The sequence below is a fragment of the Pleurodeles waltl genome, chromosome 7 (assembly GCF_031143425.1).
Source record: "Pleurodeles waltl isolate 20211129_DDA chromosome 7, aPleWal1.hap1.20221129, whole genome shotgun sequence".
NCBI classification, from domain to species: Eukaryota; Metazoa; Chordata; class Amphibia; order Caudata; family Salamandridae; genus Pleurodeles; species Pleurodeles waltl.
The window spans coordinates 1,448,177,162-1,448,203,262 of record NC_090446.1 but is presented as its reverse complement, the minus strand read 5'-3'; the positions used below and the strand labels follow the sequence as shown (position 1 = coordinate 1,448,203,262).

Here is a 26,101-nt window from a genome sequence, read left to right as displayed (position 1 = left end):
GACAGAAATCTATGCCACCAACACACTGAACTCAATGTTCTATGAAATCTTGAGTGCCTTTATGGTGTAGGGCATAGAATACATGGAATGCTCTTTGTCAGACTTGCAAAGCAATCCATTAGCTCCTGCATAGCAGTCTTACGAAGCAAGACATTCACTACCCCAAGTAGATTACTTAATAATAACACCCATTAGAAATGGGGTCTCTGGTTGGCAGTCAGTTTGCACTGTGTCCAAGCAGGGACCCTCACTCTAGTCAGGGTAAGGGAAATACACACCTAGGATAACCCCTACTCACCCCCTTGGTAGCTTGGCACAAGTAGTCAGGCTTGTCTCACAGGCAATGTGTAAAGTATTTGTACCAACACACACAGTAACACAGTGAAAACACTACAAAGTGGACACAACACCAGTTTAGAAAAATAGCCAATGTTTATCTGAGCAAAACAAGACCAAAGCGACAAAAATCCAACAAACACAAGCAAAATTATGAATTTTCAAAGATTAAACTGCAAGATAGCACTTAAAAACACAAATGCTTCAATTTGGTGATATCACAGTGTTTTTACGGAGTTGTTCCCAACAATCCAACGCCAATAGCACTGGTCACAGAGTCGGAAGGACCCCCAGGTCCAGTACTTTGTGAAAATGAGGAAACAAGCCGATGCACAGAGTCGGGGACCGAGGCGTCGCTGGATTCGGTGAGGCGTCGGTTCCAGGGCTGCAGAGAAAAGGAGTGGAGATGTCGATGCGTACCATCAGGTCCTTCAGGCGGGGTAGATGTCCGGTGGTCAAGACGCACTGGGGTGACCTCACAGGGTTGCAGTCACCTCGGCAGAGTCGGATGTCATGTATGTCGGTGACATGGCACTTCGGAACTCCCGGAGTCATGGACTTCAGCAAGGCTGTGGCACCATCAGGCCTGCGAAGTCAGTCGGGGTCACTGCACTCCAGCGGGGACCACGGCTTCAGTTGCAGGTGGCGTAGCGGGATCTGGCAGCAGCGTCAGTCCTTGCATCGTCCAAATTCGGTGCACTTGGTTTTTCTTGTTTTTTACCAGCTTCTCCTTTCAAGGGTCCAGGGTCTGGATTAGGCACCACTGGGCAGGATAGGAGTCTCGGCAAGAGAGTCCAGGTGCTGGAGGAGGAGGACTTTAACGGCCCTAAGACTTCAGAACAGGGGGCAAGCTCAGTTCATGCCCTTGGAGAAACTTCACAAGCAGGATAACCAGCAAAGTCCACTCTTTGTCCTCTCTAAGGCAGAAGCAGCAACTGCAGGCCAACCCAGCAAAGCACACACAGCAAATGGGCAGTACTCCTCCTCCTCTAGCTCTTCTCCTTGGCAGAGGTTCCTCTTGATCCACAAGTGTTCTAAAAACCTGGGTTTTGGGTCCACTACTTATACCCCCTTTCTGCATTTGAAGTAGGCAAACTTCCAAGGAAAGTCTTGTTGTTCACAAGATCCTGCCTTGCCCAGTCCTGGCCCCAGAGATACACCAGGGGGTTGGAGACTACATTGTGTGAGGACAGGCACAGCCCTTTCAGGTGTAAGTGTCAGCTCCTCCCTCCCCACTTTAGCCCAGGAGACTTGTCATGATATGCAGGTTACACCCCAGCTCCCTTTGTGTCACTGTCTAGAGGGAATTCACATCAGCCCAACTGTCAGTCTGATCCAGATGTGGGATAAACAAGCAGGCAGAGGCACAGAAAGGTTGAAGAAGAAAATGCCCACTTTCTAAAAGTGGCATTTTCCAACTGACAATCTAAAAACCAACTTTACCAAAAGACATATTTTAAATTGTAATAGTTCAGAGGCCCCAAACTCCAGATCTCTATCTGCTCCAAGTGGGAAACTGCACTTAAAAGATATTTAAAAGCAGCCCCAGTGTTAACCTATGAGAGAGATGGGCCATGCAACAGTGAAAACCGAATTTGGCAGTATTTCACTGTCAGGACAGTAAAGCACATCAGTACATGTCCTACCTTTAACATACACTGCATCCTGCCCATGGGGCTACCTAGGGCCTAACTTAAGGGTGCCTTATATGCACAAAAAGGGAAGTTTTGAGCCTGGCAAGTGGGTACACTTGCCAGGTCGAATTGGTAGTTTAAAACTGCACACACAGACACTGTAGTGGCAGGTCTGAGCCATGTATATAGGGCTACTCATGTCAGTGGCATAATAAGTGCTGCAAGCCCACTCGTATCAATTAATTTACAGGCTGTGGGCACCTCTAGTGCACTTTACTAAGTACTTACTAGCAAATCAAATATGCCAATCATGGAAAAGCCAATTACAAATACAATTTATATAGAGAAGACTTGCACTTTAGCACTGGTCAGCAGTGGTAAAGTGCCCAGAGTACCAAAAAACAGCAAAAACAAAGTGAAGCACACAGTCACAACATAGGTGGCAGAGGCACAAAAGACAAGGGAGACTATGCCAAGGATGTCAGGTCTAACAACCCACTACAGCATTCACTCTGTGGTATGCACAATACAAATACTCACAGGGATATGAATTTCCTATTGCTGGACACATATTATTTTGAGGTCAAGGAAACAAGTTTCCATGTTTATTTTTACCTTAGGACAGGTAGGCCAAACCACCTGCAGCACAAGCCCTCTGACTGCTAGTTTACAGAGAGGTGAACTGTCTGCAGTTGAAGTAATATGTGGCCATGTATTAATGCTGTTCAAATTTGTATTTATGGTTAATTAATGAAAAGACTTCATTATTAGGGTGCGCACTGTAAATAAATGTTTTATGGTCACACTGTACTACTGACAGTGGTTCCAGTTAAAAAAGAAATTAGTGTACGTACATGTTTGAAAAGTTTCACAATATGAGGCTACATATAATGCTTTCATAATGCTCTCTGATAAGATGCAAATGTTTGCAGAAGCTTGTAAGCAAGAGTTCAGAAACAAATGCAAGTAGGAAAAAAGGGTTTTGCTACTATGAAATTTTAGATGCTATTCCTTTGAAGCATCATTTAGTAAAATGTGTTGATGCATGCTAGTATTTCTAAAAAATACTCCTAATGGAAAATCACTGTAACCATTTTCAATGAGATTATGGGAAGCATGAAAATAAACAAGCACTGGCAAAGCCAACCGATCCAACATTTTTGTCAGTCTTTTGGTTTCTTCACTGCGTGTCTTGTTTTGACATGGCTTTTGTAAACCTTTAATGTTGTGGGAGCTGCTAGGCCCTAACCATTGTAACAAACATTGGCAAAAAGCAAAAAAGGTTTTTTGGTCTCCAAAAGCACACATTGCCACCGAAGCCCTCCTCCAGGGGGCCCACTCAGCATGGCACCTGGGCTGAGGGAGTCTTTGCAGGGAGACCACCTCCAGTTTCATTACAACACCAACTGCCACAGTAGTTCCTGGCACTGAACAAAACTTTGTGTGCCAATATGCACCTTATCACTCACAGTAAAGCCAGCCGATAGATAGAGAAATAGAAGTTTAATAAAAACAAAATGTCTTTGTTAACGCCAGACCTAATTAGGGACCCAATTTTTACAGAACGTCACAAAAGTGCACCCATGGTATATGTCTTTGAATTAGTGCCTTTCATGAATTCACAAGAACTTACAGAAGTAGATAAGGAAATCGTACTCCTACAAAATATTTGTGAACTGTATTTTAGCACGAGCAAATATGCATGTGTAGATTTGCTCATGTGAAAATCTATTGAGCGTTTACAAGTTCACTTTCCCTCCAACTACTTTTTTCCCAACCCTGGAAGAGCTTCTACTTCTGCCATTGTCAGGAGTAAATTTCCAATCTTTCTCATTATGGGAAAAATTAAAGAAGAGCTGGTGAAAATCCTTAAAACATGAAAGTTAGTAGGTTTGCAGACTCAATGGCATTCTACTCATGGAACTATTGCTTACTGCTGTCTCCCCCAGCACGTAGATCTGCGGCAAGGTGGCAACTAAAGAAATTGCTATAGTGGGGATTGAGATTGCAAGTATTCAAGCCCTACTATAGTAGTAGCCCTGGCATAATCAGAGGGGCTTTTATCAGAGCTCTTACATAATGAGATTGCTGTCTTTATTTGTCGCCACACTACATGGCACCAAAGGGACAAGCAGATTTTTTTTACAGGACAAGTAGGTTTAAGAAGCAACCTGTCCCATGGACAAGTAGATATTTTATTAAATTCCACACTCCTGACTCAGCATTGGTAGCTGTCACTCGAACTGCCCTTGAAAGATTCAAATGTGTTCTTTGATCAATTGGTTACACGAAGATCTCTGCATCAAGTGCATAAACTCAATGAGCCCTCTATCAGCATCAAGCGTTGAAAGGCCATTGGAAAGCCCAGGGTGGTTGTGTGCTGAAGACGGTTTGAAACAAGGAAATAAGGCAGCCATCTTGATTTGACTGGACTTCTATTTTCAGCATTGTTTGGTTTGCCCTTGTCCCTCCAGCTAAATCCATGCGTAAAGTAAAAAAAAAAAGTGCACAAATATAGAACCCTTGTCTGTAATTGTTTTTAAACTCATGGTGACACTGAACGTAAGAGCATACAAAGCTATAATAATTGGAATTGGAAGACTGTTCCTTTCACATAGTGCACAAGGACAACAGACTCCCCTATCATTGTGTGGGTGTCCGCTCCCAAGAAAGATGACAGATTGCAGTTACGTTCTCAGATCAAAGAGGGCAGCAAAATGAACACAGATACGGTAAAGGCCTTAAAACAGGGTAGTGAGACACCTTCTGTGTGAGCAGTGCCTCTAACTGTCCCAGGGATACATTGTCCACTAGGCTGCTAGAGCGCCACAGACGTTTAAATAAAATATATCCTATGCACAGGATTAATCGATTTGCCCCTTTAATCTTTCCACGCATGAGAGCTAAGGGTCTGAGAAAGGGGGGAGTTATCACTGCACAGAGTATGGGTATGTTCCCCAGCATGATCTTTCACAGAGGAGGAATGTGTTTTAGGGAAATTGAGAGACTTCACATGCGGGTACCCAGCAGGCCTGGAACTGGACCAGTTTCTCCATCCTTTCAAAGGCACGATCTTGGAACTCTCAATATAGTTTGGCCACCTCCGCTGCTATTTATTACAGTCCAACTAAGCTACAGAATATTCAAGAGTGCACACCACAGTGGATGGGTGGAGACAACCGAGGGTAGGGTCAGCAGTCTGAATGAAGCAAGTATGGAAAAGATCAGGGGATCCATTATTTCGGCTACTGAAAAAGTAACATGATGTGTACTTGTGTAATGTCTCTTATGTTACTCTCTCTAACTCACAATCTCATAGTCTGTGCTTTAGGGGGGACTGCTCCTAAAAACACTGCCAAAGCATTGATATAGTAAAACCACATTAGCAGATCTCTTGAGATTGGACTGCATCCCCTGCTGATGAAGCAAATTTCAGAAATATTGTCTTGAGAAGTAACCCATGCGTGTGTTTAGGGTACTTTTCAGAATAGATGGATACTTTTGCTTCTTTTTAAAGCTTTTCAGAAGACAACCTTGTAGAAGCTTTTCAGCAAATGACATTCTGTTAAACTCACTTTGTTTCCTAATACCAAGGAATGTAGCTTTTTTATACACTGTGATTGACATCTGAAACTTCCGGTTGCACCTTTATAACAGATGCCTGTTACCAAAACAGCTATTATACCAGAGCAGCTCTCCTAGCAGATGAACAGCAAAATGTGTTTCTCCTCTGAGACCTCAGCCTAAAACTTACTCTGGCTGGTTCGATTTACAAAGAATGTCAAAATTGGACACTCCTCTAAAATGTACTCCTAAGTGTACAGCACATTATGACATTCTTCGACTTCCAAATGAATTCCAGGAGTATTCTTCAAGCTTACAACATTTGCTCCTTATCGGAGTATACAAATGAACAAGTTATTTGCCCATGCAGAAATGTAACACGTGGATATTTACAAATGGGGAAGTGTAATTGATATGTAATTTTCCACTTGCCAACGTTTTTTTCTTTCTTTTGTATGGAAAAAACACTTCACCTACACCCCCATCAATTTTAGGAATTGCCTCCGCTTGTCAGCTCAAAAAAACATTGCAATGCTGAATTCAGATTTCTGAGGAACAAACCAATGTTCGAGTTCTAAACTGGCAGGAAAGGTTTTGAGAATATGTGCAAGCTGGCGTTTGTAGATATCACTACCTTGGAACTCCCACAACCCACTCCTGTAATACGTTTTACACATATATAAAATTAATTGTACTGTTGAATAAATCTGTTTCGGACAGAAAATCCACTGATAGCGAAAAATAGAGTTGAATTTGCTTTTCTAAATGGAGCAGTTAGCTTACCAAAGTCCTAAATAGCTTTGTTCAGTGGGCCACTGGTACTTACTTTTTAAGGCATGGGCAAAGTTGGCAACTTCCCAGGGCACACCCACCTTCCAAGGCCCCCGTGGGAAAGTGAAATGTCTCTCTATTTGAACTCTGCCTACCCTATATATTTCTGTATATACAGCTCTCAGGCCCCCTCGACCTCTGACGTTGTCTGTTTATAGCCAGTGTAATTTTAGGTTATTTGGGGTCCGGGGAAAGACAAGGTTCACCTGTTTTTTAGTGACCGTTTCTGAAAGTTTAACATATGATTTAGTATTGATTTAGGGGGGAATGTGTTATAAATGTCAAAGTTGCTATTAACAGGGGGCCCCCAAAGTATGTAGTGTCCCCCAAAATCCTTAAGATGATACTGTAAAATGTATGGTCCACCTGACGTCTGGTCCAAGGCTAGAGGGCTGTTTGAGGCACCTCTCCCTAAATCCCCATATCCAGCCTCTCAAACTCACCCCACACAGATAACCCTCTCTCTATATAAACAAAGCACTTACCACTAAAGCAACCGGTCGTCCAATAACCGTACCGTCTTCAATTAAAAGCCCAAACTTCTGTTTATCAACTAAACGCCTCCCTTTTTCCCTCGACATTTGTGATCTGTTTTATTTTTTTTCTCGTAAGTTGAAGCATTCAATCCCTAGTAATACAAGGAACATTTGCATGATGGTGGGAGGGTAACAAATATTCCACCCACGAGGCTAAAAATCTCTTTTGATTTCTGTGTGTGCCTGAACAAGCACACACATAGCACTGTGAAGGCCTGCGCAGCTCTTCGATGTTGTACTTTGATTTCTGGAGAACAAACGTGATCTCCCAGACTCCTACACAGAAGAGAAACACACTGACTGCATTTTCTGCTTGTAAAAGCTGGTAAACTTGACTGTGGGTTAAAGTAGCCACTGCAGTCATTTATGAGTAACGTCCAGTTCGTAGATATATATGTGTTGTTTTAGCCACCTCGGCCTTGCAGTGATCCTTATACGTATGTAAAGCACACCATTAAACCCATCTGATATAGCTCCTCGATGCCTCATGGGTTAGGTGTTCTAGCTAAAAAGCTATTAAAATGTACTTTTGTTCTCTACCTTCGATATCCCAAGTTCCTGTGAAATCAGTCTCGCGTTTCAATGAATAAGGTTTATTTGAGTAAAGTTTCTGGTGGTGAACTCACAGCAGCATCCCTTTCCTACCATTACGAGCTTGCATGCCCTACTCCACTGTATGCTGTAATCCAAATGCTTTTTCTATTGCATTGTAAGCGGTGCTGTCACTGCTTGAATGACCGGGAGTAATGCCCACCTCACTTTAGGAGGGCCCATTTCAGTGCATTGTGTAACTCATAGGCCTTCTATTGAACTATAAGTCAAATTCAAAGCATCATATAACAGCTTGGCAGCAGACGCTTGCTTGAACTGGTGCAGCAGCACCAGGGCCACTGAACCCTTATTATTGTTGCACTGCATAATTCAGACAACACCCAGGGGGATCGTTTCCTTCCGGCCTCGTGACATACTCGCTAAGCTACAGCTTGGCAGGCGGGTGCTATTCACGGGGTGCATGCCTTTTCACCAGGTTGTGAGGCTGCCTAGTTCCTGTTATGGGTAAACCATGTAGTTTTCCATGATCTGACCCCAGGTGTGTGCATGCGGCACGACTGTGGTGTGCATAAAGGTGTTGAGACAGACCAACTCGTGTATGCGTAGCTACAATAAATTGTCGGGCATGAGACAACATATATTCGAGATAGCTGTTCCACCACTAAATGCCCCAGTGCTGATCACTCTTCTCTCTTCTAGCACGTGTCATTGCGGCCTGGGGTTTTGAGTGGTTTAAGATCCATAATCAGGACCCCATGGTTTCTCTTGCATGACTAGCTAATACTAGTTTGCAAATGCCAGTCTGCGGCTTGCAAAGAAGCATCAACTTCACTAAGACTATGGTCAAGTGTATGACAACTACAGTCCAGGCTCAGACTAGCACAAAAAACTCCTGGGCACCAAAATAAACGTGGCCGCCATTGTCAAAATCAAACAGCTAAAAAAGTGGCTCAAATTCTGCGAATTCAGGGAGTTTTGAATTTGTAAAGACACACTGAAAATGAGTTTTTTTGCAACGTATAGCAGACTGTATGCATTTGGGCTTGCTTTAGGCAATGTTTGTGGTGATAATAGGGGAAATCAGCAGTAAAAACTGACCGACCAGACCATAAAACAGCCTATAAACAACCAACAAGAATTGGCATAGCCAAAAGGTCTCACCTTTGGGACCTTATAAGTATTTAGCTATGCAGCACATTAAACCTTTATCAGAAATAAACTGTGCTTATGCATTCCTTCATACACTTGGAATTACACTGTAATGGTCAGAGCATCCCTTAGAGAGCACCACAATAAAAATAGCATTTGGAAGAAAAATGGTCATGTAACCATATAGTCAGCCCCTAGAGGGCATAACCACATGAAAAGAGAATGGCAGAGAGCATTGTAGTGTAACCCTATAATGAGCCATACAGGGCATAGTGCATTACACATTTCAGGCCTAGCAGGCCTATTAGAATATTATCACAAACAAGGCCCTTAGAACACAAACTACTCCCAGCTGTAAAGAAAAAGCTCCATCCCTGAGAGAGCATAAAGACATTGAATGGTCGGAGAGGTTATGATTTTGGGCCCCCAATGTAGTGTGGGGACCCAGAAGATGAGCAGGACAGAAAGAGCATGTTGTGCTGAAAGTTTTGGAGGTGGTCCCATTGTCCTAGGACCACCACAGGGTGAGTTATGGGCAAAAATGTGTTGTAAAAGGAATGCCCTGCAAAGCATTATGGGGCAAGTTTCCTGAGTGCAGTGAATATTGTAGTATTGGCTCTCCTGCTGTGCTTGGCAGCCGCACTGTGGTTTTTCCCTTGTGTTTTTTCTAATTAAAAGGTGCCAGTTTGTACTTGGGAAGAATTTGGGAATGGGGCTTCAGATTTAACCAGTGCACATGGAAAGCGCTCCAATCTTCCGGTCAAGCTTGTGCTATATAAATGATTTAAAAAGAATCCCCCTCCAGCTTACAGCCATTGTCAGGTACAGACACTGCAAAAAACAGCCAGATGCCAGAGACAGAAACAACATACCGCCACGAGCGCAAAGAAGAGAGGCAATAGAAAAACGTAGTGCACCAACACTAAGAAGAATGTCTAACTGTGCAATAATCCATGTGACAGGGTCAGCCAAGGCGGTAACAAAACAGCCTGAAGGCGGGACAAATCTAAAGCATTTACCTAACAAACCAAAGTAATCAGAAAAGGCAGGCCAGTGAACAAATGAAAGTGACGGCCGTGTGATGGGCGTGGTGAAAGCCCACAGAAACAGATTACAGCATGTCCAGAGACAACACGTGCGCTGCCTAGACTCAACCTAAAGAATTACTCACATACTGACCTGTCAGATCAGCCCTCTGGGTACTCTCCGAAGCAACAAAAGAAATACAAAATACGACTGGATTAACTACTCGCAAATGTCACAGATCTCTGAAATTGTTCCATGTCAGCTCCCAGTCTGCTGTCATCTTTGTGTTTTACACTTTTATTCCACTGTGTTTGGGAAATATAATTTGGCAAACATAATACAGATATTTCCGGTTCCTTCATTCCGATAGCTGGAGCTCATTCCGTCCTGTTTTTCCCTTTAGTCCTAATGCTTCTTTTACCTTTCTTACGAGAAATATAGAACTACGAGCATGCAAAGCACCTAAGAGAGCTGAAGTGTACATTTCCACCAAGGCAATAGTTAGGGTGTCTGTACACGATGGTATGATACACAACTAATAGTAGAGAGGAATTATTGTACTCACTCTCTGAGACATATTGCTTCCAAATAGGAACAAATAATTTAATTATTTGATTTACAAATCGTGTTAGGAGAAGTAATAACTTTACTTTTTATTCAGGCTGCTAATGCTCAAGTTACATTCACAAGGTGGCTGGAAGGAGCAAACAACCAACACAGATGTCCTCGGATAGAGGTTTTATGTCTCCCCCCCAATATCATCTTTACAGTAAGTGATTAAACGGAGACAGTAGCCTGCTCTGAAATATAAAGAAAAGAAGTGAAACAATGCACCTTTGACATTGACCTTGCTGGACTATATCTTTCTACGGAGGATTATTGCTTGTCATTTTGGGAGTGGTTAAAAGTCTTTGGTGCTTTAGGGCCTGCAAAGCCATGCCAATGGGTCGGTTTTAGTGTACAATGCAGATATCTGCCATCTTTTTGGGACATGAAATAACCAGTGAGAGCTCCGTGTCCTTAAATGAACGCTCACAGAATTAGGCTTGAATCACAGTATGGTAAAATGGGAGGAATTAGCTCAGGCGTACAATTCATGGCACTCCGATTCTGACCAGTCATAATCCATGCTAGAACTATTTACATTTGCACTAGCATGGGAAGAAGAAACAAGAAGACTTCCCCACCTCTGCATGGAGACAGTCCTGACTTCTGCTTATGTCTCTGTGGGGCTAAAAACATGTTGGGAGGATTAAGGAAATACGATTTGCAATGTAAATCCAATGTGGAAATATTTCTGCTCTGCTATGATGCCCACATCATCCTGCTCAGCGCTGTCCTCCCCTGCTTGGAAGTACTTGGTAACTGAATGCCCTAACCCAAAAAAAGTCCTGCATTGAAAGCCTCAAGAGATGTGTTGTGTGTCCTAACACAGAGGAAAGTAACCTACAGAGCAAGCAGATCTATCTATTATAGCCTTCTAGGGTTGGGAAGACCCTTTGCACCAGTTGCATAGTCTGTTAGAATCCAACAGGAGCGCTGTCCAAGTTGACTGAGCTTGCAGGATTCTGTCCTGAAGAGTTTCGCCATACTTAGGCTGAAGTGCCAGCATACAGACCGCAAAGTGTAACTCATCATCAAAGATACAGAGCATTCAACAAGTTAACTGACTTCTTTCTAGCCGTACCAGGAACATGCGTTGATTAATCTTGTTGCATTACTTCACCGCATTGAACATTTTTGCCAAAAGGCTATTTTTGGTGCTATTTTGGTCAGTCCTTCCCATACAAATTCTACGTTGTTTGGAGATTTCTGTCCTAAGGAAACTAATTTTACAGTTGCCTATGAGCATTTTTTGCACATTTAAACAAAGTGTAGCCACAATCATTAGAGTTCCTTATCAACTGAATAATGAATGACCTTTTATCTAAATTGAACTAAAATCCTTTTTTATTAATTTATTTGAGGTAAGTGGAAAATAATTGGAGTTTTAGGTTTGATCTTTGGGCACTCAGGAGAGGGGAAGGGGGGGCATTGTTGTCCATTTCCTGGTTCTTCTTGATTTTCCTTGTAACAAATTTACGCATGCTGCATGGTCCCTCTAGATTTGTACATTTTTATGGACTGATTGTTTGTTGGTACTATTACCTTATGCGCTGTGACACTACCATTAAGTGTCAGGCCACCTGTGCACCTGCAGTTACATATGTCAAAAAAATGTATTTGTCATGTAGAATAGCATTCTTTTATACCATAGCTTGGTGACCCCCCCCCCCCCCCCCCCCCCACACCACTGTAAACCCACAGTGTTGGGTGCTTGCGGAATAAAAGTGGAACATGCTAGATATTAAGATAAACATGCCCTCAGACCGAAAAGCTACTAAATACTCTTTGTCATTGTGTAGAGAATGTTCTATTTTCTACTGAGAAGTTCTATAAGTGTATTTTTAAGATTCACATTGGAAAATAGTGGGAGCATGGTTGAAAGTTATTTTTCACATTTTATCAAAAATCTAATTTGTGGTTAAAGCAGATTTGTATGTATCTGTAGAACTGTACATATTAAAATGTACAGCTTGTGTTGTCTGACAACCAAACACAACTACATCAGTATTACAGGTCTGTCTTTGCTCCAGAGGCTGCAATTAACATCCCAATTTGACCTTTTAGCATTTGCAGCCTGTTTCCTGGCTTGCATGACTAGGTGTAGTTGGCAGTTGGTCTTTGTGTAATCTTCTCAGACAATCACACAATAGAGGGACTGGATTTGGCAGGATGGGCCATCAAAGCAGTATGAGGAGCAGAACTGTGCACAGCCCTACTTGCACCTCAAAGATCCTGCCTTAGCTCAGCTCAGAAATCAGGCTCACCTACACATTTTTGTCTGCCTCGTATTTTAAAATTAGCCCCTTTGTTGGTGGCCGATGCTTTGGAGCCAGTGTTTGCAGAAATTCTTCAGGAAGGGAATTTCCCGGCGGTCTGGAAACAGGCCACAGTGATCCCTCTCACTAAAAAACCGGGAAAGGATGCTGCTGACCTTTCAAATCTTTGCCTGATCTCGCTACTGCCATGCCTGGGCAAAATGTTAGAAAAACATCTAAATTGTGAGTTATCTGCCTTTCCTCAAGAGAATGGCAAGCTGGACCCGTCACAGCATGGCTTTCGCGGTGCTCATAGCACGGAAACAGCACTAATCTCTACTTCCGATATTATTCGCCGAAGAGGCGATTTGGGAGAGGGTACGATTTTGGTTCTGTTGGACTTGTCAGCAGCTTTTGACACTATTTCTTCTACCATCCTGCTTAATCGTTTGTCCCAGGTCGGAGTGAGAGGGAAGGCCTGGAAGTTACTCTGCTCCTTTCTCACAGAGAGAACAATCACGGTGGCTTGTGGAGACCATCGGGCCTCCCCTTTTCATCTGCCATGTGGAGTCCCGCAGGGGTCCTCCCTCAGCCCAACGCTTTTTAATGTATACATGGCGCCCCTGGCGAACCTGGTTCGCTCTTTCGGCTTCCAGATTGTCTCCTACGCAGATGACACGCAGGTGATTGTGCCAGTTTTGCGTAATTGGGAGGACACAAAGGAGAAATTCCAATGTGGCATGACAGCAATTAACAGTTGGATGGCCAGCAATTGGCTAAAACTTAACAGGGACAGGACGGTGATTATGTGTTTTGGGCGCCTTGGGATAATAGTTGGTGGCCTCTAGCTTGTGGGGGTTGTCCGTCTCCTGTGCCCTTCGCTAAAAACCTAGGCATTATTTTTGACGACACCCTCTCTTTTAAGCTACTGATTAATCATATAGTCAAGATCTGTTTTCGGATATTAAAAACTGTTAAAAAATGTTTACATCTTTTAGAGGACGATTTAAGGTGGCCGGTTGTGCTGGCGTTAGTCACCTCAAGACTTGACTACTGCAACGCGTTGCTGCTCAATGCAAATAAATCATCTTTAGACAAATTACAGTCTATTCAGAATACGGCAGCACGCCTAACTTTGAATCTCCCTCAGTCTATATCTGCTAGCAGATGTTTGACATCCCTACATTGGTTACCGATTAAGAAGAGGATAATTTTTAAAACACTCTGTCTTACTCACAAAGTTTTACAGTCAGAGGGTTGTGACTATTTGAAGTCCACTCAGCAATTTTATCAACCAACGAGACATCTGAGATCCTCCTTCAAATATATGATCAAGGTGCCTCGCTGTAACAAGGCTAGGTGGGGAGACCGTGCTTTTACGGTGGAAGGGGCTAGGCTCTGGAACGCCTTGCCTCTTACGCTTCGTCAAATTGTAACAAATTTTTCCTTCAGGAAAAGCCTTAAAACCTGGCTTTTTGTAAATTAGGTAGTGTTGTGGGTGGCTTGTTTTCTTTCCCTCTGTCCTCGGTTTGTATAGCGCTTCGATGCTTTTGCCGGAATGCGCTTTATAAATGAACCAATACAATACAATACAATACAATACAATACACAAAGAACTTCACACTAGCCGAGTATGCCACCATACAGGTTGTAACCAGGGAAGAGAGGAAGGAATTCCCAGACACTTTTGAGGGGGGGGGGGTTTCCAGGTGTTTCTCCTACTTCGAAGCTGACATCAGGTATAAAAATGGGACCCTAAAACCCACTCTTCAGTACACTCCTTGACCTGTAGATATTACATTAAAAGGCCTACCCTGCTGCCAGAGGACTTTTCCTTCTTCCTGAGGCTTGCCCTGCTGTCCAAATAGAAAGCCTGGACCTGCTCTCTTCATCTCAGGCTAGACTACCTGAGTGACTTCAAGGGTCAGTTGACTGACCTCCTATTCTGAGCTACAGCGCCGCAACAAGCTTCAGAAGCCTCTCAGTAACTGCCCAGCTGACCTGCTGCACTGGAATTGCCTGAACCTGCAACTGTAACTGCTTGAGCTCTGCTTGCCTCTGGTACAGTACCTTGTGAAAATGAGGAAACAAGCCGATGCACAGAGTCAGGGATAGCGCCGTCGCTGGCTTTGGAGCGGCATCGGTTCTGGTGCTGCAGAGCGAAGGAGTCGGTGTGACGCGTCGGGTCCTTGCTGCAGAGCTGTGGAGGCATTGGTGCGAAGTGCTGGATCCGCGCACTTCCGGCATTGTCGATATCTGGTGGTCAAGGCATGGTGAGGGGAATTTGGGTGTCACGGACGTATGTGACAAAGCACTTCGGGACTCCCGGAGTCGTGGACTTCAGCGAGGCTGCGGCGGCATCGGGCCTGTGGGGTCATCGCACTCCAGCGAGGACCACGGCTTCAGTTGCAGGCGGTATCAGGGGATCCGGCAGCAGCGTCAGTCCGGGGGTCTTCCGAAATCAGAGCACTTGGTTTTTTTTTATTTTTCATCAGATTCTCCTTTCAAAAGCCCAGGGACTGGATTAGGCACCACGTGGCAGGATAGGAGTCTCAGAAGAGAGTCCAGGTGCTGGCAGAGGAAGTGTTTGACGGCCTTGAGACTTCAGAACAGGGGCAAGCTCAATCCAAGCCTTTGGAGAAACTTCACAAGCAGGATACACAGCAAAGTCCAGTCTTTGTCCTCTCTAAGGCAGAAGCAGCAGCTGCAGGCCAACCCAGCAAAGCACACACAGCAAAGGGGCAATACTCCTACTCCAGCTCATCTCCTAGGCAAAGGTTCCTCTTGGTTCCAGAAATATTCTAAACATCTGGGGGTTTGGGTCTACTACTTATATTCCTTTCTGCTTTTGGAGTAGGCAAACTTCAAAGGAAAGTCTCTGTTGTTCAAAAGATCCTGCCTTGCCCAGGCCTGGCCCCAGACTCACACCAGGGGGTTGGGACTGCATTGTGTGAGGTGTAAGTGACCACTCCTCCATCCACTCTAGCCCAGATGGCCCATCAAGATATGCAGGCTACACCACAGCTCCCTTTGAGCAACTATCTAGTGGAGATTCACAAACAGCCCAACTATCAGTCTGACCCAGACAGGGAATCCACAAGCAGGCAGAGTCATAGAATGGTTTAAGCAAGAAAATGCCCACTTTCTAAAAGTGGCATTTTCAAATTGACAGTTTAAAAACTAACTTTACTAAAAGATGTATGTTTAAATTGTGGGTTCATAGACCCCAAACTCAACATCTCTATCTGCTCCCAAAGAGAAACTGCACTTAAAAGATTTTAAAGGCAGCCCCATGTTAACCTATAGAAGAGATACGCCTTGCAACAGTGAAAACTTAATTTGGCAGTACTTCACTGTTAGGACATGTAAAAACACACTAGTACATGTCCTACCTTTTACATACGCTGCACCCTGCCCATGGGGCTACCTAGGGCATACCACAGGGGTGCCTTACATGTATAAAAAGGGAAGGTTTGGGCCTGGCAAGTGGGTACAGTTGCCAGGTTGAAATGGCAGTTTAAAACTGCACACACAGACACAGCAGTGGCAGGTCTGAACCATGTTTACAGGGCTACTCATCTAGGTAGCACAATCAGTGCTGCAGGCCCACTAGTAGCATTTGATTTACAGGCCCTGGGCACCTCTAGTGCATTTTACTAGGGACTTACTAGTGAATCAAATGTGCCAATCATTAAAAAGCCAATTACACATACATTTTACACGGGGAGCACTTGCACTTTAGCACTGGCCAGCAGTGGTAAAGTGCTCATAGTAACAAAAACAGCAAAAACAGAGTCCAGCACACAGTTAAAACATGGGAAGCAGAGGCAATAAATAGAGGGGAGACTACGCCAAGGATGCCAGGTCTAACGGCCTCGCTACATAACTACATCAGATCCGACGCCAGACAATGTGAAACCTAGCAAAAGCTCACCACACAGACCGTGCACCTAGGACATAAGGTACAATCCTCAGAGGGCCAAACTTGGTTCTGTGCCCGACCTGCGCTCCATCATGGTTGGTCTGCACTATCTAGCAAGCAAGTTCCCCCAGGGCTGACTGGCCTAAAATTATTCTTACCCGCACCAGCAGGATCTGAGCGTCCAGAGGCTGTCAGTGTACCCCTTCTACGGACACTGAAGCTGCAGCAGCTGTCTCCAGTAAGTCTTTCAAACACCCTCCAGGCAGGCTGCAGTTGTCTTTCCTCAAGTTCCTTTACACACAGTCCTGCAATGGCCGGGGGGGTTGTCTATCCTCTTCCAGTGCTGAGTAAGTTAATCACAGAGGTGGGGGAGAATGCAGTGATCCTGTGTTCCTCAGCCATGGCTCAGGCCAGTTATGGTCACCATGGAGGCCTCTGTATTCCATCCACAGTCTCAACCAGACCATGCTACTTGCTCACAGTTCTGCCCCTGTGCACGGACTCCAGCTTGATAAGCAAAGCAGCAATCTCCCCAGTGACCCCACCTGGTACACAGGGTCGCCAGCACATGATACTGCACACTGGCTACAGCCCAATCGGCACAGCAGTGATCTTCATGGTAGCTCAACCTGAAAATACAGGGTCACTGACTTGGTACTGCAAACAGACTACAGCCTGACTGCCATGGCAGCAACATTCGTGGCGGCGGGACATGGCATACAGGGTTGCCGACTTAAAACAGCACACGGACGATGACCTGTTTGGTGCAGCCAATGGTCGTGGCTCACTTCACGGAGGCCATCCTCTGAGTTACAGGGTTCAACGACTTTTCCCTGCACACAGGCAATAACCTGATCAGTGCAGCAGCCGTTTTCTCATACCTCGCTACAGGGATCAATTCACCAGGATTTCCTCATTGGACCTCGCTCCCTCCAACGTACATCTCTTCCACACAAGGAACGCTGGTTTTGGCAAGCAGGCAGGGGATGGTGCTACAGGATCTAGGACAGGTGTTCTTGGATTCCTAGGGTAATGTCCCCTCACCAAGCTGGGATACAAACAGGCCTCCGGTCCTAATCACATATAGAAGTCTTCCAGAAGCTGCTTCACAGCTGACAATTTTTGGGGTCTCAAGCACCCCTTCTTCAAGTCCATATCCAGACATCAAATATGATTTAGAGTCTAAGGCCTTAATTATAACTTTGGCGGTAATAACCACCTACCGCCACGGTGACGGCCTCCAACATACAACTGCGGCGGCGACCATCCGTCCGCCAGAATATGAGCACTGCCTGACTTCTGCCACAATAAGGGCAGAAATCCGGCAGTGTTCATACTGGCAGACGGTGGTGATCTGGTGCTGCTAACACCAGCACAACCCCACCAGTAGAACGCCGCCATCTGTATTTTGAATAGAAATACAGCCTGGCAGTGTTCTGCTGTTGGGGTGCTGCTGGCAGTAGCAGTGCCCCTTCCCGTTCCTTCCTGGGTGACCTCCTCATCAGACAAGGTAAGTGGGGCGTCCGACAGGGCAGGGGGTGGTTGGTGTTGTGTGTGTATCTAAGTGTGTGAGTGCATGTGTGAATGCGTCTGTGTGTGTTGTGTTGTATGCATGGTTGTATGCTTGTGAGTGAATGCTTGTAAGAACTGCGAAGTGAGTGTGTGTCAGCATGTCAGTGTGTCTTTGTGTAAGAATGTGTGTGAGTATGTCTGGACGAATGCATATCTGAATGTGTGTATGCAAGTGAATAAGTGAATGTGTGTATGCCAGTGTGCGTGAATGGGTGCATGCGTGGTGCATGTATGTGTGCATGTATGCAGGGAGGGGGGGTGTGGGATGAGGGTCGCTGTGACTGTAGTGGAGGTGGGGGTGATGTGTGCATGTGTGTGCGTTTATGGGGGGTGGGGGGATGAATGTGTGTATCGGAGGGGGTGGGGGGTGTTTGAATTGGGTGTTTTGTTTGGATGGAGGGAGGTGTCAAGTGAGTGTTGGAGGGGTGGAGGAGCCGACTACCGCAATGGTTTTTGTGCCGCTGGCAGTACTCTGTGGGCCGCCGGGTTGGAGATTGACATCTCCATCCCAGCAGCTCACACTGCCATGTCAGTATGAGTGGAGAAGTGGCGGGTTGGCTGCAGCCAACCCGCCACACTCATAATGTGGCGGTATGTACCACCAGCCTGTTAGTGGTAGTACCGCCACAATAAACCTGGCGGTCAGAAGACCACCAGGGACATAATGAGGGCCTAAGTCATTTGAGTTTAGGTTAGGAGTCTGCTTGCTTTAGAAGCACCCTCTCCTCTGTTCTTTCTTCCTCCAGAAAGCAGTCTGTCACAGCAGGAGCTAGTCCGAAACAGGCTAAGAGGGTGATCAGAGTTTCACACTTGGATGTCAGCCACGTTAATATGTGTATCATAAGGTTACCTGAGGGTCACAGCCCCGTTATGGTTCTCTTATCAGCCTCAACTCCTTCTTGAGTTGTGCCTAGGCCCGTTCCCAGTGATACCTCTCTAATCAAAGAGCACCTTTTCAACTGTACTTGGGAGCCTGGCTCTCACTTACTCCAATGTGTCCCACACAGCTTACAGGAATGCAGCTATACAAACATCTGTCCTCTACCTCCTCTCCTCATGTTTCTCCATTCAGCACTAAGCCTACCAAAATGGAACCCAGAATCCTTCATGTATTGTAACATTCGCAAGCACACATACACACAGCACATGCATGTAGCATACATGCACTGCCCAGTACTGTATTAACCCTGTATTGTACCACTGACAGGCACACATACACCCAAAACATGCGTACCACACATGCAGTGCGCAGCACTACACACCAAACTGTTGAAGACCAAGGGTGAGTTAAGCACGCAGCAGCATAACCTTTAAATGAGTGAGCCAGTAGGCCTCACTCCTGTGACACTGGTAAAAAGGCCATCTTCACTCCTACTGGTCACTACATGGTATGATGCCACCACTGTCCTGCTTAACTCCTGGTAAAGACTGCAGCCTTTCACCACTATAAGGGTAGCGCTTTGGGCACCCCTGTCAATCTGAAAGACGCAATTTGTAACACAAGCCTACTTCACGGACCACATGCATGGTCTGTGTTCACCCAGGACAACAAAATTAGCATTAGGGATCCTGACATCAGTACAGTTGGGGCACTAAGGCCAGAGGTGCATGATGCATGTCCATTGCCATGTGAGGGATTTTTCCATCTCAAAAGTGCATTTTTCAATCAATACAATTTTCGCTACACTGGGTGCTGATTTAACTCAAATTCATTTTGCCCACCACTTGTTCCTCACTCTGTGTATAATTTACATCAATTTTATTTTGCATACACTTCGTGCCTTGCAATGCGGGAATGTGTATCTAAACCAACTTCATTTTGCCGATGTCATGGTGCTAAAACAGTGGAAGCAAGGTAAGTCTCCTTTGACTGCATTATCACTGTTTTACCCTGAAATGTCAATCCCTTCTAATTATGAAAGTGGAAGTTGTCTTGGAGGAAATTCTGGACGGGCAGTAGTATGCCTCCTCAGGTAAAACTAGAAAGTACAAGGAATTTAAGAGAAAGTATGGAGCTTACATGGGGAAGTGAAGACAGAAGTGTAACTTAGGGGCGGTCAATCAGTTCTTGTGCTGCCATATCAGCAACTTACCAAGCACTTTACCTCTCACACTCACATGTGCACGTTGCCAGTATGGCTGGAGTTTGAACCATGACCCATCTAAGGCTGGGCCAGCTTTGAGTCATCTGCCATTGGGAGCCTTGAGGAACATAAAAGGGACTGGGGTGCCACCTTCTGCTTCAAAATGTTGGTCTCTTTCAGCCTAGGAGAAGGAGTAGGTGTAATCTGGGTCTTTAAAGATGCTGTAGCTTCATCTCAGGTTACTAGGCTTGATTTAATTTTCATTTCTTGCATCCTTCATGAGATGCACTTGTAAAGCAGTAGGCAGTATCCTTGCCTTTAGAGAGAAGGTGTGTGGCCACTGCTTCTGTAGTCAATATCAATTCCTTCCCATTTGGCATCATTTTACTCTTTTCACAGCATCTCTACCTTGCACATTTCAGCCAATGGATCAATCGGCCTTCTCTGATATAGCCCCTTTTTGAGGGTATCCGTGCACACAGTACTCCACAACCACTCAACCTAGGTTGGTGCTGTCAAACTCTGGAGTACTTGTCAAACTCTGCCAATTGCTGTGTGGGGGACTTTTTTCCTCGCACACCCACCAAAACGGTAAACTGGCATGCACAGGCGAGATGTGACATCCCCTAGAACGATTTTAAGTCACTAGGAAGGCATCCGGCAAGATTTTTCCAACACAGGCAACCGAGACTGACCATTCGTGGTCATAAAATCTTGTTGAGCAGCAGCTGCGCCCTCTGTTGTGTAGATGCCACATTACAATACAGCCAGTGTTCTTGCACACTCCTGATGACTTTACTACTTAGAACCAGAATAAGTCAGAACACCTTTAACCACCAAGAGACATCACCTTTGATATTAAAGCATAACCATTATAAGACAGCATTGCCATGGACATTATAAAACCTCACTGTAGAACGTACTTAGTTATAAGCAGCAGAATACAGCACAGCTTCATGAGCCTCACCCAAGGCATACGTTAACCACATTTTAGAGACACTGGAACAAGAATTAGAAAACTAAAATTTCTGCTGCAGTCAAGCATTACTAACAAAAACGCATTTTTGTTTCTCTGGCTACGTAGGTAAAAGACTCTGAGCATTTGAGGTCTAGTCACAAAGGCATTTTAGAGAATGCAAAAAATGTGCTCCTATAGTAACTTTTGTTTGTGAATCTGCCCTAAAATGTCCAAGCTGCCTTTTGGTAAAAACGAAGCCAGTTGTTGCTATTTTTGGCTGAATATATATGAATATTCCTAGAATATTCTCATTGTAGCCCTAATGTAGACTCTTTGAGGCTACTTCAAAAAGGCATTTCAGTGTATGTTTGTACATACTCAAATGCGCCTTTCGGAATAGCTCCTGTCGAGTCTAGATTTGCTGCTTAATTTTAAGCGGGATCGAGTTTATATGGTATACGAAGGAAATTATATATTTGCGAGTCCTATGGACCTGATCTTCGATGAGCATTTTTAAACACTGTGAAAAAATTACTGGTCGGTAGGATGAGCCTTTACCTCAACTCCTACTGACATTTATCTTTTTAGTGAGACCTCCGCTAAATCATTAGCTCTTTATGTGGCCCAGCTGGTACCTCAAGAGGGTCTGGCACGGCCTCTTATGACCATGCCCGACCTGCTCCCACGTCCTGCACAGAGGTGTGTGAGCCACTGACGGCTTGAGCCACATGCATTCATCGTGGAACCTCGAGCCCAAAATGAGACTATCTTTCATATGACTTCTGCCTACCACCCATGCTCAAACTCATGCGCCAATTATTAAAAAGAAAGCAAGAATATAAAAAGTTTGTAAAAAAGAAAGAGATAACCATCTAGCAGCTGAATTGCACAATATAAAACGAAAAAATCTGGGATTAATCCCAGCTTCCCCGCTTGAACAAACAGTGTGATGGAAGGCAAATATTTTCTTTCACTGTGCCTGCTTTTTTCATTTACTGTATAAGAGCACCTTGAAATGTTTCAGTTCAGGATGTGTGCTGTACTATAATAACCTCTCATGTTTGATTTAATACACTCTAAAATATTGGTCCATGTATAATAAAACTCTAGCCTGTATGAAGGGTGTACGTGAAAAGCGACTTGCCTCTTAGTTCACTAATGGCGCTGTGGCCAGGGAGGGGCTGAGGCACAAATGTTTAAACGCTTATTTGTTTAAAAACTATCACTTTTAACAAGTGTTTTTCAATGCTGTCGCACAATCTGATGTTCTGTCGTGAAACGCTCCCACGTGTTAAATAAATGAACTTTTTGTAATTTTGAAGAGACGCTATGGTATTTCAATGTGATGTTTGTTGCATGGTCTCGACTCTAAAACGTGGTCCTGCATCCACTGGGGCCCTAGCCTCAGCCCTGGCTCTCCTCGGCCATTTCCTGGCTCCACCACCCTCCGGCACAGGCTGCTCCCGGAGGGCCCGTGCGGCGCAGGCCCCCATCACTACCAGCATCCCCGGCCTCGGCGCGGTCTTACCTTAGTGCACATGCCTGGACGTGCGCCTGCGGGAGGCCGCGGCCTGCTGCTACGGGCCTGCGGTGCTCGGAGGCCGGGGCGGACTGAGGAAGAAGCGAGGGGGAAGCGCCGGGCGCGAAACCAGAGCCTGTCGACGCGTTTGCTTTACCACATCCTTGAGTTAGTCACTTGGCAGCTCAGGGCCGGGGGCCTGGCCTACCCCGAGCGGGGCCTGGCTGGAAACACTACGCACGCTGGCAGGGGTAGAGGCCCGGGCGCAGGGAGGGAAACCGAAGGGGGCGCAGCGGCTGTGGGCAGGTAGAGTGAGGAGTAGCAGGGGCTCGGGGGTGAAGAGACCAGGCCGCAGGCGGGCAGGGATGGACCTGCAGAGTAGGGCAGAGAGAGCCGGGCTCCACCTCACACGGAGCAGGGGGCAGAGACCAGGCAGGGAGTGGTGACTTGGGTGGGACGGAGAGGCCTCACAGGCAGAGGGCACCAGGGCATGAAGGGACTGACCGTCCAGACGCAGATACCAGGGCTGGGGGAGAAGCAGAGGGATGCAGAGACCAGGAGCCGCTAGCGACTGAAAGGAGCGAGGTGAAGGGCGGAGAGAAGGAACTGCGGGCAACAAACGTCTTAGAGGCGGGGGGAGAAAGGCAGGATCGGAGAGGCTGAGAAAGGGGAAGAGGAAAGAGGAACATTGTGATGTCAGTGGAAACAATGATAACGGACTTGGAAAAAATATTAAAGTTGTGAAAAGACAAAAGAAAGAGAATGAACAGAAGCAGGAATGTAACTGGGCAGAGCGATGAAGGTGTGCTGTCGTGGGCCCTAGGCCCACATGCTGGACAAATGATGACAGGCACTGGGTGTGTGGATACTAAACTAGCCACAAGCACATGCGCTCGGTCTCCTATTTGCAGGGTTAGCTGACTGGTGACGCCTGTGTTGGATGGGTGCGAGGTAGGGGTTAAGGCCCACCCTCAATAGTGGCTGTGCAGCAGTGGTAGAAGTGCATTAAACAAGTATGGGAACTATGATGCTGCATGCAATGGGGGCAGGGTCAAAGAGTGTGGGGGCGTGGTCAAAGGTGTGGCTTGAAAAAAAAATCTCCTTTAGGTAGCTACATATACAATAACTCACTAATTAATTGAAAAAAAATAAAAAAGTTGTTAATCAGCAGTAAATGCACTATTGTGTATTATGAAACCTCTATTAGTTAATGCAATGAGGAGTCTGTGTGTTACAAGAAAGCCAAAGAATGAAATTTTAATTTGTGCAATGGAGAATTGTGGCTTGTGTGTTGTATGTGCTATGCACTAACATCAGTCACCCATGCACTCATCAGCAGCAGACTAGACTAGACTATGGTAACGCCCTCTATGGCGGCACCAGCCTCAAACTCAAACGCAAACTCCAGAGAATCCAGAACACAGCCGCACGCCTCGTCCTCAAACTCCCCCACCACGAACGAATCTCACCACACCTCAAATCCCTTCACTGGCTCCTCATAGACAGGAGAATCACTTTCAAGATCCTCATCCACACACAAATCGCTCCACAACACCGGCCCGACCTACCTCAACGAAAGAGTGAACTTCCACACTCCCACCCGCAACCTCCGATCAGCCAACCTCGCACTAACTACAGTCCCCCGCATCCAACATGGTTGTTCGAACAGTAACCCCTCCCTCACCCCCCCCCACAAGCGCCTTGAGACCCTCACGGGTGAGTAGCGCGCTCTATAAAGTTTTTTGATTGATTGAGGGCCCGGACTGTGACAGAAAGCACTGAGAAAGTCATTAAGTTAAACTTGCATTACATGGCAGTATAAGACAGACTGATACCAAATGTGCAAACAGGTTTCAGATAAAACAGTGCTTTCAAAATATAGGTTTTAGTAGCACCCAGACTGTAGATAATGCTTTCTTTTTATTCAACTGCCCTGAAACACACTCTCTGCACAGCTCAGCTGGTAACTCCATTGCACTACCAGTCAAAAAGAATGTGATTTGAGCAATTAAACCAGTACCTACTCCCAAACCCCCTTTGCATTTGTCGATTAACCACTTGTGCGTGTTTTCATTTCTTTAGGTGGGGAGGCACCCTAGCAAGGAGGCCTGTTTATTGTTAAGCTGCCTGCCCTTCCCTCGGTCTCACAGCACAGCAGACTCCCTAAATGAAACTTAAGCTGAAGCATTTGCACGATCGGAGTTTACCATCCCGGGACAGTTGTCTTTTAATAAGAAGAAGGAGAACAGTTTTTCATAAATCAAAAAAAGTAGGGGTACGTTATGCTCCTCCGATTTCGTCAACTTCGACCACTGCTGTGCAGTAAACACTATAATGCGTCCAGTAGGACACTACATTCCTACCAAACTTTATCGAAAATGGAACAAGTCCATCCTGTAAGAACAAAACTGAAAAACACATAAGACGCCAATTAAGTCTCTCAGCCTCGAGAGGCAGTCTGCAGGATGGCAGTGGACAGGTGCAGCTGGGAGCACCCGGGCATCTCTGCACGCATCCATGATTTAACCAGCTGCCGCTGGGCACGAACACTGTGCGGATGGTGTCCAGATTCAGCGACAGCCGGTTGGTCGGTTCACAGTTCAGTCACACACTGTGAGTCAGTCCTGTATGCTCTTGTGGTGATGCAGTTGGTGTAAACAAGTTTGGACTGTTTACACCAACCGCATTACTGCGAGAACACGCAGAATTGACTCCCAGTGCAGCAGTTGGTGTAAGCAGTTCAAACTTGATGCATCAGGAGTGCTGGTGGAGTCTGCTGCTGAGATACTTTTTGCAGGGTCATCCCCAAACTGTTTGCCTTCTTCCTCCTACTTTTTCTGACCTGTTTATGTTGGCTTTTGGACTCTGGGCACTTTACCTCTGCTAACTAGTGCTATAGTGCATATGCTCTCTGTGTAAACTATTGGTGATTAGTTTATCCCTGATTGGCATATTTGATTTACTAGTAAGTTCCTTCTAAAGTGCACTAGAGGTGCCCAGGGCCTGTAAATCAAGTGCTACTAGTGGGCTTGCAGCACTGGTTGTGCCACTCACGAGTAGCCCTGTAAACATGCCTCTGGACTGCCACTGTGGGGTCTGTGTGTGCAGTCTTGCACTACCAAATAAACATGGCAAGTGTTCCCTTTTTGTACATGTTGGACACCCCTAAGTTAGGTCCTAGGTTACACCATGGGCAGGGTGCAGTGTATGTTAAAGGTAGGACATGTACTGGTGTGTTTTACATGTCCTGACAGTGAAGTTCTGCCAAATTCAGTTTTCACTGTTGCAAGGCCTATCTCTCTCATAGATTTACATGGGGGCTGCGTTTAAATATCTTTTAAGTGCAGTTTCCCTTTGGGAGTATTAGAAATGTGGCGTTTGGGGTCTCTAAACTCACAATTTAAAAATACATCTTTGGGTAAAGTTGTTTTTTTGATTGTCAGTTTGAAAATGCTACTTTTAAGAAGTGAGCATTTTCTATCTTTATCCTTGTGTGACTCTGCCTGCTTGTGTATTCTCTGTCTGGGTCAGACTGACAGTTGGGCTGTTTGTGAATT

The 26,101-nt window shown here is 45.5% G+C and overlaps 1 protein-coding gene across 1 annotated transcript in view; it reads right to left on the bottom strand.

Annotated features, from left to right (window-relative positions):
* The window catches only part of LOC138246472 (FXYD domain-containing ion transport regulator 5-like), a 150,955-nt gene extending 127,832 nt beyond the window's left edge, over positions 1-23,123 (bottom strand). The window contains exon 1 of the mRNA XM_069201109.1: positions 22,554-23,123. Within this exon, the coding sequence (XP_069057210.1) occupies positions 22,554-22,565 (12 nt within the window). The 5' untranslated portion in view covers positions 22,566-23,123. The remainder of the gene's footprint in view (positions 1-22,553) is intronic.
* Between the last annotated feature and the right edge of the window lie 2,978 nt (positions 23,124-26,101).